The 17,909-nt window shown below is 36.4% G+C and overlaps 1 protein-coding gene across 3 annotated transcripts in view; it reads right to left on the bottom strand.

Moving 5' to 3' along the window:
* Positions 1-533: 533 nt before the first annotated feature.
* The window catches only part of ZFC3H1 (zinc finger C3H1-type containing), a 44,168-nt gene continuing 26,792 nt past the window's right edge, over positions 534-17,909 (bottom strand). For all 3 annotated transcript variants that reach the window (XM_050914956.1, XM_050914965.1, XM_050914972.1), the window contains exons 20-35: positions 17,778-17,894; positions 16,706-16,889; positions 15,353-15,539; positions 14,697-14,888; positions 12,469-12,706; positions 11,182-11,287; positions 10,906-11,104; positions 10,333-10,427; positions 9,243-9,353; positions 6,836-6,940; positions 6,581-6,746; positions 5,727-5,827; positions 4,467-4,568; positions 3,829-3,868; positions 1,593-1,655; positions 534-1,467 (exon numbers count right to left, since the gene is read on the bottom strand). In XM_050914956.1, coding sequence (XP_050770913.1) covers positions 1,330-1,467; positions 1,593-1,655; positions 3,829-3,868; positions 4,467-4,568; positions 5,727-5,827; positions 6,581-6,746; positions 6,836-6,940; positions 9,243-9,353; positions 10,333-10,427; positions 10,906-11,104; positions 11,182-11,287; positions 12,469-12,706; positions 14,697-14,888; positions 15,353-15,539; positions 16,706-16,889; positions 17,778-17,894 — 2,144 coding nt within the window. In that variant the 3' untranslated portion in view covers positions 534-1,329. The remainder of the gene's footprint in view (positions 1,468-1,592; positions 1,656-3,828; positions 3,869-4,466; positions 4,569-5,726; positions 5,828-6,580; positions 6,747-6,835; positions 6,941-9,242; positions 9,354-10,332; positions 10,428-10,905; positions 11,105-11,181; positions 11,288-12,468; positions 12,707-14,696; positions 14,889-15,352; positions 15,540-16,705; positions 16,890-17,777; positions 17,895-17,909) is intronic.

Genomic DNA, 17,909 nt, shown 5'->3' with positions numbered 1-17,909 from the left:
TTTCTCTCCTTTAAGAGAGCTGCTTCATGTGTAACTTCAACTACAGTAAGGGTTTTGAAAGTTACTGGAAGTTCTATGTCACAGACCACTTTACCTCATTCTCAAACATGAAGACCACTCGTTCACTGTCTTCATGGCATCTTCATAAACCACCTATGCAAAAGGTACTACAACCGTCTTTTGATATGATTTGGCACAGACGGAAAAACAGGTGGAAAGCCATCCTGATGTGAACAGCCCCATCACTGGTTCAGTGGGCTGACTGTACCTCTCTGCAATGTGCATGTAGTGACTTTGGAAAGTGGGCCTCGTTTCACTAAAGGCGAGAAGGACAAAATATGAAATGTACTTTCCATTCCTGAAGCGGTATTATTGACAGGAATAGTTGTTATGGGACAAACATCTGTGTACCTGAGGCAAGAGGAGGAAAAAAACCCACTGAGATGCAATTATTCTAGATCCACAATAGGTAGGTCAACGACATTTGCCTACCTTTCCATCAAAATAACAAAAGACAACAGTTTGTTTTTTTTAAAAGGTCAGCTTGTATTGAAAATCTCTCTGTAAAAACACCTGTAATACTACAGGGTAGCAGCAATACAAAACAGATCAATATTAACTTTCTTTAAACTGTTAAACTTTATTATAAATTAAAATTTCTTTACAAAAAATTGCACATAATTGACCACTCTTAGGTTCTGATGCACTGGCATTTGCAATAGTTTCTTTAATCTTCAAGTTTAATAGTCTCTGCCGTGAGTCCAATGCAGAAAAGGGCAGTAAGCAACCCTCTTAGAGCCTTCAAGTGCAAGAAGCATACTTGTGGCCACGGCAGTTACACTTTCCTTAAGAGCGGCTGCTTTTGTTTTAAATCCTGTAATGAAAAAGCCTCAAAAAAGGTTTAAAAAAGGAAAAACCCAGAATGGACTACTTGCTTTTTACTGTAAACACAGCCCAGTAAATTAATCCCAAACACAGATCTCTCAGGCATCAGCGAGAGTGTCAAGTGAATCAGGAACAGCAAAACAAAGAAAACAGAAAATAAAAAGAAAACATAAAAAAATAATGTCTGTCATTTTGATTAACTATACTTACGTAGATGACGTTATGAGAATCTGGCAGGGCCCAGAAGCAAGGCCAGACAGGGAGTTCATTTTTCCAGAGGAGGGTCACGTTAATTGTTTCCAGGTTCAAGGAAAGCAGATTGGAGGCTCGATATGCTCAGCAATACTCATCTGCCTTACACAGATCTTAGGCACGGATCAGCCTGAAGAATCATTCAACTGATTTTGGCATTTAATAGGACTTATGGCTGACCGTACCCAGCGTTCAGTGATTCTTGCTTTCTGTTCTGTAATTGTTTAAATTTAAAAGCTCATCTAGGCTGACTCCAACCTCTTGGCACTTGGAAACTAGTTTTCTCAGGTTATCAGTTTTACCTCCTCCTGATGCTTCAAACAAGAGTTGCTGTAAGAGATGGGGAAGCAGACATAAGATTTAGCCAGAGCTTGAGCATCACCACATCTATGGATATGGGATATGCAGAAAATTTATATGAAACCTCAAACTGAATCATAAGGAGAAAACATTACATCTTTCCACAGTGTTGCACATAGAGGTAACTTCTGAAGGGCTCTCTGATATAAATGATGGACCTGTAAAATAAAAACAAGTATTAAAAGTCAGCACAGTTTCATGCACTCAAAATGAGTGATCTGAAGCAATCATTTTTAAAATCTGTTTTTAAAAAAAGTTTCAAAGTCAAGCATTAAATTGCTACTAAAAGCAAAGGCAAGTTTATGTCTGACCTTAATTCTGACCCTTGTATGCACATGATTAATTACATGAGGACATTTTATCTTGCTTCACAAGACTCTTGCCTCATTCATTGCACAGGATGGAACACGCTCAGGGAATGAAGCAGCTTACTGAATATTTCTCTTTCACCACTCAATACGTAGTCTCAAGGTCTTGCTTATTGCATACCATCCCAACCCTGCAATGAAAATAACTGTTTCATAGGCTTTTTTCCTTCAGCATCTATCTGTGCTTTAACAATCAGTATGCGTCTTTGCAACTCTCTATAAAGAAAAAATGGTTTTACCATTTTATGGTTGGAAATAGAGCACCAAAATGCTTAATGCAAGTATCTACTCAAGTCTCCTTCAACTAGTGGTATCTAAAGTACCAATTTTAATCAGAGAGTCATTAGGGGAGGTATTTGTTGGCATTTTAAATACTCGTACCCATTTTTACATTCTTTTAGCAAACCTTTACATGACCTCTGAAGGGAATAAATGACAGGCTCTCCAGGCACACGAAATCCAGAATCTGAATCACAATTCAATTTTAAAACAATATCCTACGTGTTTACTAGAAAATCTAGTTATCTGGAACAGTCACCGATTTGCGTAAACAGTTGTAAGTGCTCACTACATCCCAAACTAAGCCCCCTCCCCGCCCCCCGCCCCACACCCAACTGCACTGTGTGTGCCTACTTAAGTGATTTTACTCCACATCGTATAGTTAGTCAGGTGGTTGCAGAAGAAAACCACAAGATTTCTTCTGGGTGTAATCCAGCTACAGTGTTTTACATATGCCTTCATTCTAATTGGTTCATTTTCTTTAAGGACCCTCTTTTTAATTCATTTGAAATACATTTTTCCTAACTTTCTAACCAAACAAAGCAGGGATCTTTTAAGTCACCAGCCTCACTATAGGCAGTGCCTTAAAATGTAGTCCATCTAACACAATGACTGAAGCAGGGATCTGTGACTAATTACAGATTACACCAAACCATCAACACGGAGACAGAATTAAGGTTGAATAGGCAACCCTGCCTTTGATATCTCCTGACTTTGAACTATTTGATCTTACAAACCAAATAACTGTCTGCTTGGGGGGTGTTCTTTTTAAACATTCTAGGAGACAGTAAAAAAAGCAAAGAAAAGATTTCATATGTGAGTCTAACAATAGCCATGCTACCCATTATGGATGAGTTAAAGCTTTAACACTGTTTCAGAAGAAAGACTACTGACAGAAAAGAAGGATGCTGAGAATCAGCCACTACAAGAATGACACAAAACAAGATACAGCAGAGAAGTAGCTCAGAAACACCACAAGCAAGTGGTGAGTCACAGACCCAGGGCCTCATGATCCCCCCAATACACAGCATCTTTCTGCAGGCAGAAGAATGTTTTGAAGGTGACAGCAACAATACAAGGGAGATCCATTCTGTTTGAACTGAAAAGCGACTCAGTTGCTGTGCCAAACACCTCTTGTATTTGTATATAGAGTGATAAAAACATTTCCCTCTCCAAAGTACCAATGAGTAAACTTGTTATTTTTGGAGAAAAAGAACTGATGTCTTTGGTGGGTCGGGAACTACTCAAACTCTCTACATACATTGGCTTGGCAGACCCACCCTTCCAACTACTTGTAAAGATAGTCGTTAGCATCTTCCAGCACAACAATCCTTCCTTTCCTCTACTGTATTTTAAGTGCTACCAATCTCCTCCAGGAAAAAAAATAAAAAAAATAAAAAATAAAATAAAATAATAAAAAAAAAGGTGGCAGAAGAATACAGCCCCCTCAGTAAAGATACACACAAACAGTATGCAGAACTACTCATGATATAATCTATTCTACCTTGATTGCCAAAGATATTTCTCACACTTGAGGCAAATGCTTCAGTGTTTATACATAGAGTATTTCAACTATCTAGAAATCTTGGGTTTAAGAGACGACCATTGCTTTGGATAAAGCCAAGGTATGAAGAGTTTTACAGAATTTTATAATTACTCATTTTAGTAAGCTGTGTTGACTTACTTCTCTTTGTCCCATTAGAAAGCATTCGGCAGCAATGGCTCTGAGGAAAAGAAATATATAAAAAATATTTACTCTTGAAAGATTTTAGATGCCATTAGTGGCAGAATACTGACTGTGGAATGGAATTACAAATTCCTTGAGAAGAAACTGACTAATTTCCAATGATGTTAATCTACAATGAAAAGATAAAAATAGCCATTTTTTAAAAACAACCTTACATGAGCAAGACATTTCAGTGGTTCCCCATTATGAACAAACACTGAAGAAAAAGATCAGTTCAGCATCACTGGATAATGGAGATTACTGCTATTGCGATATATAAAGGGGAGGGTAGAGAGGGGGAGACAGAAGTCAATAGTTGAATTAAAAAGGCAACTTGTAAATACATCATTCATATTTATCTGCATAATATCCATTCACATAAGTTTCCCCAAGAGGGAAATTCCATTTCTCATTTTAAAGAGGTGACAGTACCTCTGTCTGTTGTAACAAACGGTTACTGTTTAAATAATAAGCTAATGAAAGAGAGACTTCCAGTACAAGCCCAATTGGAAGGACGTTTCAGATTTACCTTTGTGATGTAAACCTTATAAACAAAAGCAATATCTATGAAAACAGATGTATGACTGTTGCATTACATTTTCCAGATGGCCAGGCATGTTGGGATATTATATGTAAACATCTTGGCTTGCAGTTTCAGAATTTGAACATTGCTCTCCTCCCAGTATCGCAGAAGCAGTCTGTAAAAGGCATTCATGAGAAAGGAACACTGCTCTAATCACTGGGAACAGAAAAGCAGTCCAAAGATACAAACACATTACACAAAATATGTTATACCTAATCTGAGCCAAGAGTTGCAAGTAGGAGAAAACCCAAGCCACTATATACAATATTGACTGAACATGCTCTCACAACAAAACAAAACAAAAAAGTTAAGATACACTTTCAGAGAATAACTAAGTGTGAAATCGGAGAGAAAATATGATCTCGGCAGATAACAAGATCCGTTTTTAGCATGCACAAAGTAACTGTGTATTTGAGAGAAGGCTAATTAGTTTTATAGTCACATGCCTAGGAGACACTGTTCAGTCAGTTCTGCTCACGCACTTCACGTAGTATCAACATTGTCAAAGGAAGCTGCAAGTTCCACGTAGACACAATCGCAACTTGGTTTAAAATGCAGCCATTCAACTTTGTGTGCCAAAGGCAAGTGTGTCATACTCTCCCCACACCCCCAACCACACACACTTATTTCAAGTCTTGCTTTGAATTCTTTGGGGTCAGTGTTTGGGGACTTTTCAAAATTATTCAAATGTTCGTATGTTCACTGCAGCTGAATACAGTAAAACATGGACTCTCTAATCCTGGAAGAGTACATTTTGAAATACTGTTGAAGAAAGAATCAGTGCAATGATTACACTGACTGTTTGTTTCCCATAAGATTTTTTCCCAAAATTAAAACTGGTTTATCTTTGCTAAATAAATGTCAAGCCTTAAGGTGCCTCAAGGTAGCACTGTTATACACTGGTGTATCCATTTTTATTTCTTCTATGCTGGAACTATACTTTTAATAGATCATTAAGTAACAACAAGATTTTAATATATATCTGACATTTCTCTACACACTTGAAGATTTGACCATTTGTACTCATCACGTACAATGCAGAGTTAACTCCTGTATAATTATAACCTTTCTGTAGATAGAACAGAACCCTGTCAAATACAAGAAAGATTGGGATTATGTCAGAAGGCACAATATTCCTCAAGCAACATGCAATAATAGAAGAAGAGTTTTACTTTTGTAGTAGAAAGCAAGTCACGCACAAAAAAAATCTTGCACAAAAAACAGTAGTTATGTTAACCAGCTGTTTGTCTTGATTACAAGTATTTTTACATACCTCAGTGCAAGTCCAGGATTAGCAGGCATGGTAGAACAAAACCGTTCCAAGGTTTTGGAATGTTGAGATTTCGGAATGCAGCTCAAATAAAAAAGAATTACCTGTAGAATTTGAATTATAAACATTAATCCACTTTACAGCTGTTTAATTTTGCTAAGAATAATGGAATGACAAACTATGAACATTATGACTAAAGGGAGTCATCTACAAACCTTATCAACTACAAACCTTATCCCTCAAGGGTACAGAAATCAATTTGTATAATAAAAAGTTAGTGTCAAGTTGCTAACACCGTGTATTTTAGTCCTTCTAGTCTGCATTTAGTGAGTAAAAAGAAACGCACTGCATGTTAGCAAAATGGGACCCAGGATTTCTAAGCTTTATTCTGTCTATATAAGTGCTCAACTTGTTTTTACTCCTATTTCTACTTAATTTCTTCTGTTTCTCAACCACTGTAATTTCTATGATCAAAACTGACAGCTTAAATACTGTTTCCATCTGCCAGTGTTACAGCTCTGCAGACCCCTCTTGCTCTACCATCTCTTCCCTCCCTTACACATTTTCTCTTTTCTCTAGGAAAGAACAGTCTGTCATTAACAGCTGTATTCACAGTATTAAAGCATGCCATAATAAAGTTTCTCTTTGCCTTACACACCCTTTATTCCAAAGGTCACTGCTAGATAGTCTTCTGCTCACAACACTACTCTCCTCAGATACTTGTTTCTTTTTCTACTAATTCCTAGCTCTCAGTGTTCATATACTACTGGTGCTGTATTTGAACAAGTAAAATTACAGGTACCTGCTAAAAGGCCATCAGTCTCTTTAATTAAAACTGTCCACAGACACATTTTTACCTTATTATGAAACTCATAATTGGTCCAATAATCAGCAGTACTAAAAGGAATTGGGTATCGTGTGGGGACTGTAACCAGACATCTGTTCACTAGGTCAGTAAAAAGCTTGAATTCTTGAACTTTGTTGTTGGATCCAACAACTTTGCTATTGATAAAAACAAGGTAACTGGAAAAAAAAAAAAAGAAAAAGATGGTTCTGGTAGCCTTCACTTAATAGTTTTGAGATTAATTTACTTTCCTCCTTTAAGAACTTACTCCAGCCAGATGTTCTGAACAGTTTCCTGCTGCATCACTGCCCCCAGAGCTGCTTCATAAGCATCCAGTGCTTCACCAACACTCGCGTGAAGAGACTGGCACAAACTGTTTATATTAAAATTCAAAAAGTATTGTATGTCATAAACAATGCATGTTCTTACATTTTAAGAGTAAGAAACAATTAAGAACTTCCCATTCTGAGATGCAAGAAAATCCAGTGTTTTCAGTTTAGCAGCATTATGGACTAATTTATCAGTCAACTTATTAAAATGGGTAAGTCTCAACTGCAGATAATAAGGAATAACACAGAAACCATGTAGTTTAAAATGCAACTCAACTTAAATAGAAATGAAATATTATGAATTGTCTTCTACTCTTGTAAAGTATCCTTTTACTAATCCTTTTAATAGGGATGCTCTGACTGCTACAGAATGGAGACAACTCTTGAGCTTCCATTTGGAAAGCTCCAGAACAATAAATTTCAAAGTCAGATTAAAAACACTTGAGAAATGGTATCAGACTGTGGCAACAAAATTAGTGTTCCAAAACAACTACTACGGGGGATCTGGGTTAGAAATATGCTGATCATGTCAGAAAAAAAAAAAAAACAAACCTGACAAGAATAGTCAAAAACACCCTTAATTTTGTTCCACAGCTCCTCAAAGAAACATACAGTCAGACCAACACATAGGACGTCACCAAAGACAGAAGTAGACATTTTTTGACCAAGATTCAGTGAACAATCCTTATTTCAAAGTGTAAAGTAACAGTGTAAAAAAGGTAAGACTTTCAGTAAGTCGTAAGAGGGAGAAAAAAAAAACCTCACGAAGAGGAAGACTACAGAAATGCAAAATAAGATAGGGCTAATGTTGCTGCCTTGCTACAGAACCCTCCTGACTAGGGTCACATAATCAGAGTGCCTGATTCCACTCCTGCCTTCCCCAAGAACTACGAACTAAATTACCAATTTGCTACTCTTTCTAAAAAAGTAGTGTGTGTACGTTTATGCGCACACATACACATGTGTACACACACACAATGATCTTTACAAGTAAAACATTGTTCCTTGAGCTTTGAGGCTTTGCTGATTTCAGTCCAACTATTTTCACTTGGTAAAAGTGAACTTTTGTGTCTTTTGTCCCCTGTACCTCAAACAAGCAAAGACAGATACATAGGCCCAAACACCTAGGCACTTACTGTAGCAAAACTCAACCACAGAAACACTCAATTATTAGCTCTGAAAGTAATTTAGGCACTTATTTCAAGAGCACTAACATTCCTCTTAGAAGCAGGTGCTAAAATACAGGAACATCTGAGCTTAAGTTAAGGTCCCTAATGACTAGACTAAACAGTGACCTCAAGTGTCTTTCTAACAATGTTTCTACTGTGCAAGTACCAAACTTAAAATTGAACTTGAAGAGGTATTTTCTTAAAAAAAAAAATTATTTAGATTGGTATAAATGGACAATATAAAAAGAAAACATTAAGATAACTTAATCTAAACCTTATATAAAGATCTTCTTGAAAAACCATACATTTTACCTGTTTATAAGTTGTCGACCAATTAAAAACTATAAGCAACAGTGCTGAAGGAGTTCTGAGGAGTCCTCACTCAGTAACTGAAGCATTATCATCTTTGCCCCTTTACTTATCTGAAAAGCCAAATAGCTACTTGTGAAGATTGACAAATCCAGACCATGAAGTTTACCACTTCTTAAACAGCCTCAGTCAACATCTCAGTAACCACAGTTATACTAGTATAAGTTACAGATGGCTAATACTTTGGTGCTTGCCAATCCTGGATATCGCTGCTACCAAAAGGAATGGTGGAAGAAACAAAAAAAAGATTGTGTATACATGACAAAGATCTGTCACCTTTGCAATCTCACTTGGCTGTATTACTTTGCTATGGAGGGCTGTCTGTGGCTAGTTCCAACTTTTATAGTCTGTTGATAGTAACTCCATAAACAGCTGAAACAGTGGGTCAAGGAAGGTGGGGAGATCAGGGCTAAACAAAGTTAAAGAGAGTGGGGGAAACTATTGTAAAATAAAAGGGAGACAACGGGAAGCCAGAAGAAAGAAGAACACTACTAGCTGTAGCAACCTAAACCAAAAGTAAAACAAAAAAAATAATTTTGTGAGAACACCACACCTGTTACTGTTCCCATAGGGCAGAATTTCTGAAAGATTTCTCAAGTGGAGAATTTAAGTTGATGTGCAATTTACAGTTCCATAAAATTGTCTCTGTTGTGCAGCAGGCAGGTAGGTTCTCTAAGGACTGGCAGATCATTTATTGAAAGAACCCAAAGTGATACACTCTTAGGCAAATAATGAGTGTTCTGCTTTTGAAAATGCAATTTACTCAGCCCCAATAGCTGTTTCTCAGAAATACTTTAGAAAGTCTCACCAGTAGATCTGCCACAGATACGGGATTTGCTGGTTTACAACATCATCTGTAAGATGTTCTTTATAGAGGGGTGATGTAAATTCAATTGGCATTGGAAAATTCAAGAGATATCTACAAGAGAAAAAAGTAGTAGTAAATGAAAGTATCCCTCTACATGGAAGAGTCCTATGTGGATCTGACATTTAGTTCTGAAATCCAGTTCATGGGACATAAAAAAAAGATGCACTTTTCCTAGATTTTAGTTTAACTCTATCCAGATACAGCTTATAGAGAAAGCATTACACAGAAATATAGAAATAATTAATATAGAAAGCATTTACTCCCTTATTATGTACAAAGTTAAATGTTGCTTTATATCTCAGACTTCCCGCTCCCCACATAAAATACATCAAGTAAGGTACAATCATCCACATACAGTCAGCTAAGCTGCACTGGCAGTACTAAATTTAATGTAAACACATGTAAGGAGGAATAAAATCTAACACCTAACTTGGAGATAAAAACATTTCAAAGCCTCATCTGCATAAGCTGGAGCACAGAAGGTGTTCCTTTGAAGGCCTTCAGAGACATCTATTTTGACTATAGGGAACTTGTGTATTTCAAAACTTCAATAAGTCTCTCAATTAGGTGCTAAAATTCAAGTAATATCAGCAGGCTAGATACAAACCTGTGCTTTTTCAGCAATAATAATCTGCTGAAAAACAGCATGCTGGACCTCTGGATTGAGATCTTTTGCAAGTGCCTACAGTATTTTAGGTATGCAATTTTAGGCTCCTAGCTTTGGGGGGGTGGGGAACCAAACCCCAAAACCAAACAACTTTGGCATACATATGATCGATTTTCATTCCCCAAATCCAGACATTAAACTTGCTGGCTGTTTCACCTTTAAATTCTTGTGGTTTTACAATTTAGTGTATACGCACAAACAACAAGTATAAGCCTTGTAAACTAAAAAATCATAATTCACTGAAGTTTTAGCAAAACATGCCAAGCTAAAAATAGAGGATTTAAAAAATTCTAGATTGTCTTATTTTTCAAGAAAATGCCAATGTTACTGAAATGTAAATAGAAAAAAATATTCTAAATGTACCTTAAGAGATCCATGGGACCATGCTGTTGGCATGTATTCTCAAAGAAAGCTGCTACAAAATCTTGCAACAGTGGAAGAATACTGCTTGACCTTTCCTGTTTTGGGGGTTTATTTTTTAAAAATAAAAAAATTAAAGTCAGACATCAACCTGAAAATGACAAGAACAATTTAGGCACAATAAATAACAAGTGGTGTGTCTATCCCTGCAATGCTCCGTTGTCTTCATTCTCTCAAGAATGAAGTCTAACTGGGTCAGTCAGCAACTAGCAGAAAAAAGCTGCAAACATATTACAGAGTTTACTGTTAATGTCTATTATTCTTGCTTTAGGATATTAACACTGGATTAGAACAATCCAAACTATAAATTTATGATTTTATGTAATTCCTTTGATTATCTTTAATCATGTCACTAATCTTCCCAATTCTATTTTTCCCATCCATATAAAGGAGTACTAGACATTACAAAAATATCATGAAGATTAATCCATTTGGTAAGTGTTTGAAACAACACACAAACCCCAAACTTTATACAGCCAGCAGACCAACAAAATGAGTTTTGCAGTGGAGTATTACCTGTGAAACAAGGAATTTACACAACTGATAAAAAATTTCTGCATTCTGAGGATTCTTCTCAAAAGCTTCAATCCACACTTTGTAGGCATTGTCACTCTGCTCCATCTGCAAATACAAGGTGGCCAGACTCTCCAAGAGCTGACAGTTGTTAGGGCAGAGCTCCAATAAAGATCTACAAAGTTCTGCAGCAGACTCCCACCTTAAAGAAAAGTAAAGGTAAGTTTTCAAAAAAGCAGAGTTGAGCACTCCAATTAAAAATGTCTTGAAACAACTTACCTTTCAAGAAGCTTCAGCAAAGCTATCATGTTTCTGTATAGAGGAAAGCAGATAGCTATTCTTTTGTCAGCCTCAAGGCTTTCATCAGTACATGTTTTGACCGCATCTTCAAAACAAAAGTATAAAATCAAGCCTTTAGACCTCAAGCAATGTCAAAGTTATTTGAAGCCTTAACATAATAAAAAGTCTCATTTAGCATTATGAAAATACATAAGTGTGGAAAGATATTTCTGAAAGTGCTGCTTTTGCAAATTATTAAAAAAGGAAGATGACCATCTTTGGAAAAGCTTTCTTAACACTTATCACCACAGTGGAAAGACAGAAGTCTTTCAGAAGTTTCATCCCTCGTTCATTTAAAAAAACAGGAAACATCCTATCAATGAAATGTTAAAGCCACATTACAGAGAGCAGTGTGTATCACTATATTTAAAGCTACATTCCAGGATTTCCAGCATAGCTGCTGAAAGCTATTGAGACAAAAGCTAATACAGGATATTATTTTTCTTCTCAGCATAATAAAAAGTTACCCAACAATGAACACCACATAGCAAACACCCCATTATCATGGCTAGACTGCCTTCACTCCCACAGTTGGGCTACTCAATCTATCCTTGATTATTTCCACACCACCTTACCTACCTGCAGCATAGATATATTCTCAGTGGCAATTCAGTATTGCCGCTGGCTAACATGCTAAGTACTGACATTTATACAATGCTATTATAAAGTCTACCGCTGGCAGCACCACAAGTCAAGAATTCAATTTCTTCTAGTATCTTCATTTTACATCTTTAAAAAAAGTTATTCAGTTTACTTAAACTTTGAACGAAGACAAAACACATGCATTGCTCTGCCTCTTCTAAGGAAACACACTAATCTTCCAGGAAAGTAACTTTCCAATAGACACATCCCATTGAGGGGAGGGAGGGTAAGAGAGAGAACGACAACGGAAGCTTGGCTTTATGATTGCATAAGCCCAAGAAAACTAGCAATGTCATCCTGTCACAAGCCACTGGTCTTTATCTTGATAGAATATCACAGTTCAGAGAAAAAGCTATGGCTTTGAACCATAGATGAAAAACTCAGTGTGTGTGTTAAGTACCTCAGAACATGGAATTTCCTCACTGCTCTGTTCAAATCAAGATGAAATATTCACTGGATTAATCCCAATGGCTTAACATAGTCATCCGCAACATTGCACAGCCTTGAATTTCCAAAAGTTGGATAATATTTCTTGATTTACAACAAGTGAGTAATGTACTAAGTAGTTTACCTCCTTAATCTTACCTTCAAACATAGCTAACAGCATATCAGGATCAGTCTTCACATCTTGAACTGTTTGCCATGGTATTAAAAATGGCTCTTTGTTCATGATCCTTGAAGGATTGACATTAGCTGGATCATAGAACTTGACTGGGAGAATGCCAAATTCAGTTAGATGTATGTAAGCCAGCCAAGCCAAGCAACGGTCACTTACAGTAAGGCGTTCTGATATTATCTTTTCATTTGTTGATTTTAAAGCATTCTGTAAAGGTTAAGAGAGATACATTGTATTTCAACCATAAAATCTTTAAGATCTAAGAATGAGAAAAGGAAACAGGAAGAGTAAGTTTTAATATTCTCAAATCTTTTCCATAGAAAAGAAGGAACTAATTCTTTACGTCAATCATGATTATACTTGGCTTATGTGAATGTGACTGTATTCAAATTGTATGCATAATTTCTAGTAACAGGTTTAGAAACACTGTAGAAGATTGTGATTTTGAGAAGTGAACAGAGGCAGACTTTGAAAACGTGCATCTCCCAACATCTGTTCCACTTTTCTGCTTAATTCTTGGACAACTACTTCCAGTTGTATAGAAATAATACATTAGCTCTAGAGACATCTCATCTACAAGTTGGATTCAGCTTGCTATATCCTACTGGGTTTTGTGGGTTTTTTTGCTTGTTGGTTGCCTTTTTTTTAATTAAGTTCTAGTTATACAGCTCCTAAGTTACAGCTATCCAAGTCTACTGAAAGCACTACCTTCTCTAGACTCACTGTTTAAAAAAAAAAGTGTTCGAAACATTACTGAGAACGATACTGCTTCAAATTTTCCTACCAGTCATATGCAAAACTAGAATAGCCAAGTTAAATTGGCAGATCCCAAATAAAATCATTAGAGCATGCAATTAGACAAAGTCTAAACACAATTTCTCCTAAAACAGAACAGAATCTCATGGCTAGTGATGTGCCAACATTTTTCTGGATACATGCAGTACAATCAAAGAAAGTACTTTCAGGGGAACGAAAGCACTTGCAAATTTAGGCAAAATTCAGCAGAACACTTGTCCTGCCATAGGTGAAAACTGAAGTTTCAAAAACATTTCACTTATTCACCCCTCAAAATATTTACTTCAGAAAATTTGCTTTCAAGTTTTCAAAGAGACACATTGCTACTTACTCTTAAGTAGCATTTACTTAGAAATTATCTTCTCTCAAATATGATTAAATAATCTCTCCCCAAGACATTCTTTTCAACTACACATTTCAGATGAACATTAAAAAAAACAAAAAATGTTTGGTTTTGTGATGATGCTTTGGGGAAAGGGAAGGGAAACCAACTCATGTTATTCTCCCATATACACTGGATTTCCATGTCAATTTGAGAAACTGCATTTTCTCCCTCTGTTCTTTTTGTTCATTCAGTCAAACATTCAGAGTTACATTTATTGGTACTGCTGTGTTTAGAATAGCTTTTGGAGAAGTCAACACAGCATTACACTTTTCTATTTAAACTGGAGCTAGAAAAAAGCATTACAGCCTTAAACCACACAACTGAGAAAAATGTTTTAGGTTGTAGCAAGCAACAGGTGCCACCTGCTGGTAGGAATGAAAAAACTTGCAACTGAAACTACAGCAGTAGTAACTAAAAGTGGGAGCTGATGTCAGCACTTGATTTCTCACCTTCATCCACCACTTCTATTGTCTACAGAACAGTAACAGTGACCTAAATTCTTTCTACAGTCACAAATAAAAGCCTGAGATAACTCCATGACTTTGGAGTTCATGGGATCAATAAAGTCTGGTTTAACAGCCTCCAAATTTTGGAGCAGGGCAATACTGTTAGATAACATCATACTATGTTCTTTCCCAAGAACTACTGGTTTGGTAATTTCTGTAGCAATAAACATTTGAGAACCTGAGGCAATCCATTACTCACAGGCCCTTCGCTGCACGAAAGCGTTCTACAGCTTACCAGAAATCAAGAAGTAAAGCAATTCCCTGGGAATTATTTTGAGACATAGTGGTCTAGGCTATTAGCTACACAAGCAAACCAAAATAGGTAACAAAAATCCCAAAGGTATCGCCAAATTTTACAATGGCATCGTATCTCAAAACTGAAGTCTCTAGGAGAATTCCTTCAGCAAATAAAGGAAGGAACAGTTCTTCTGAAGCTGACACTATCAGAGTCACAGGCACTAGAAAGGCAAAGGTATGAAGACAATTCCTGGGGCGGTAACCTGGAAGTTACCTGCAGCAGAACAAGAGCATTCTGATGTCTTCCTGTGAACAGGCTTAAGTGAACCCTGTACAGGAGAGTCTCCAGCAGCTGAAAGGACACGAGATTCAGATTTTCTTCTCCCCCTGCCACCTCCATTAGGAACTGTAGCATCCTCCCACAAACGTAGTCTTTTCCATCAAAGGAATTCTCCAAATTCAAAAACTAGAGAGAAATAATTCATATTAATAATAATCAAAATACTAGTAAAGCTTCTAGGTTAAAGTTAAAGTCACATGAATCACAAACTTTGGATAATGTCTTTCACCGCCTTATGAACCGTATTTCCCTCCCTCACACCAAATTTTCACATTAAAACTCAAAAAATACTGTTTAAACATTAAAGATCAAATAGCCAAAGTTAAATTTTGCAAGCTTCAGTAACAAAAAATAAGAAATGTAACATTTTGATTTTAAATAACTTTTATTACCTGAGGAAAAGTGATGATTTCTACAAATATCCTGCAAATAGAACTTTGAATTGCTTCATTTTCTGAGCAACTTTTGAGTTTTCAAAAAGCTATAGCATTTTTCGTTTCACCCTTTCTCTCTCATACATACTGTTTTCTACAGTAGACAATGCACACTTACACAGACATTTCACATATACTCTTTTTTTTTTTACTTACTGTCCACCAGATTTGGTAAGAGGGAGCATATTCCACTGCCGTTTCACACATTTCCTGTATCTCCTCCTTGGTTCCTCTTTTTGAGAAGAGTCTGAGGTAATGACACCAAATTTCAGGATTTTCTTTGTTGTTCTCAAGGGCTCGAGCCAAAACATTTAAAGTAGAATCCAAACACTCAGACGATGAGCTGTAAAAATTAAAAAAGCACTCACATCAACTGTGTTAGTATTATGACTTACACAATATCAAATATGAAAATGGATGCTTATAACTAGAATGGAAGTGACACACAGTCAGCCATCTTTTTTTTTTTTAAACATGTGCTGTCCTTTACTATGAACGTTTCAAAGTTTCAATAAGTTTTCATCCTTCAAAGGTTATTATTAGGTGCAATAGGAGAGCTGGCTGTTTTAAGAAAAGGATGCATTTTCTTCCATTAGTTTTTCTCCCTTCTTTTCTTGGTCTTTTTCCAAGTATGCTTATATCGAGAAAGTGTGCTCTTTGCACCCTGCCACTTCGTGGTAGTATTTTCTTTGAGCACTGGCCTTTCCAGTTCTATCCCTTCTAGTGTTCAGGCAGCTACTGATACAGCTAAACTGATCTTTTGCTACATTTTCCATTATCCAAAGTTTACACAAGGCTTTTAAAAGAGAGCTGCTCCTCTCCATTCCCTTTCCTCCCTGCTGCAGCTGCTTAAGCCAGTACCTCACTATTAAAATCGAAGTCAATCTCTAGAATGAAACCATCATGACAGAATTCCTACTGAAATTATCTGACTGCCAATAGTAACACGGTACCCTGCAGAATAATTTAAAGGAACAGAAACTAGAGAAACTTAGAAATCCAAAAGTTAAAAAATTACAAAATAAGAAACTGAGTGCTCAACTGGACGATTTCCAACAGGGATAAAACCATATAGCAGAACTGTTCTTGTAAGAAAGCTTTCTGATGAAAGCCATTTCAAATATTATTCCAACCATTCACTCTGTAGAGGAGAAACTGATTTGAGTTTATTGGTCCACTACTTTATCACTGGAAGTACAACATTCCACTGTAATCTTGGGAGTACATTAGATTGTGCGCTTTTCAAACACAAACAATTATTTCTCTCACACTACTTTCCATCAACTTCCGTTCTGAATCAGAACCTACCTAAAGATAAACCATCAGTGTAATTTATTACTCACATACTACACTGCATACAACAGGAAATCTAATCTACTTTTTAACCTGCTTTTAAGTAATAAATTATTTGTGGCATTGTTGAAGAAAGTTCTTTAACATCAGAAAGGAAACTTGATCATAACAGCATGGGTAAAGCACAAAATCAAATCTAAAACGTAGCAGACTTACCCTTCATTTTGATTCAAGTATTTGTACGCAAGTTTAATCCAAAGCTGTACATCACAGGGGTTTTCTTGGACACTTGCCTCCAAGTTGGAAATGTCATCAGTCTCACTTGTAAAATACCGGACATCATCTGGAGTCACCACGGCATCAAGAGCTGGAACTCTTTTTTTATGTTCTGTGGGATGGGCTGCAAATAAAAAAAAAAAATTAAAAGAAATGTTTCTTTTCAAAACGGAAGTGACCTGTAAGATTAGAACTCACACAAGGGCATTTATATATTTCAAGTATAGCCACTGACCAGAGCAAAATATGGTTATTTCAACATCCTCCAAGACTTAGAACTGTGTAGTCTGTAGAAAACTGGTTATATTTCAAATGCAAAGGCAAGAAATAAATAGCAGTAAAAGGTTGCTTTGATCAACAGACACCAATTAAGGCAGTTTATCTGGCAGCATTAGGAAACAGACACATCTGACAAGAAAAATTCAATTCTGAGTCTCTAAAACTCCTTTTTACAGGATTTGCTAACAAATCCTAAAGCTCCCACTTGCATGAGTCACATGTGAAACACTGTTGGGTTACTGACGCTCTAGCAAGCTTCCAAGTCTCAAATCCCGTTTAACAGCAGCTTTTTTTAACTCCTGACCTCAACGCCAAATACTGACTCTGTAAAAATTTAAGATAACTGAACACATGAAGTTTTACTACTTACAGTTCTGGGAGGGAAAAATAAAAATAAAAAAAAATCCTAATGGTCTATGGGCAAAGCTGAAACATTCCAGGGAAATAGTTCCTTATGTTCCTTTTAAGAACAGGTAAGTAGAAATTCCACCTTAACTTCCACTCACACATTATACTAGATTATTTTTTTTTCCTTAAATACAACAAATTCAGGTCAAACTTTACCCAAAAAATTATGCAAAATAAAGTTTGCATGCAGGAAATATGAAGTCAAGAGAGCTATTAAAAGCATTGGTTTTCTTAAGAACCACTTTGAAAATTAAGTGTTGGTAAGAGGCTGGTAGGTATTTTCCCCCAGTACTCTTTTTTAACAGATGCCACACATCCAGATTACCATATTTAATAGGTCCAATGAACTGTTCCTCTTCACTGCTGCTACTATCTAACAGAGGTTTTCTCCAGTACTTTGGTCTCCATTTCCTTTTATCTTTCCATGTTGTAAATGGAGGTGCTGTAAACAAGCAAT

Source organism: Gymnogyps californianus, chromosome 1 (genome assembly GCF_018139145.2).
Source record: "Gymnogyps californianus isolate 813 chromosome 1, ASM1813914v2, whole genome shotgun sequence".
Classification (NCBI taxonomy): Eukaryota; Metazoa; Chordata; class Aves; order Accipitriformes; family Cathartidae; genus Gymnogyps; species Gymnogyps californianus.
The sequence above is the reverse complement of the archived record's forward strand: the minus strand, read 5'-3'. Positions and strand labels throughout refer to the sequence as shown.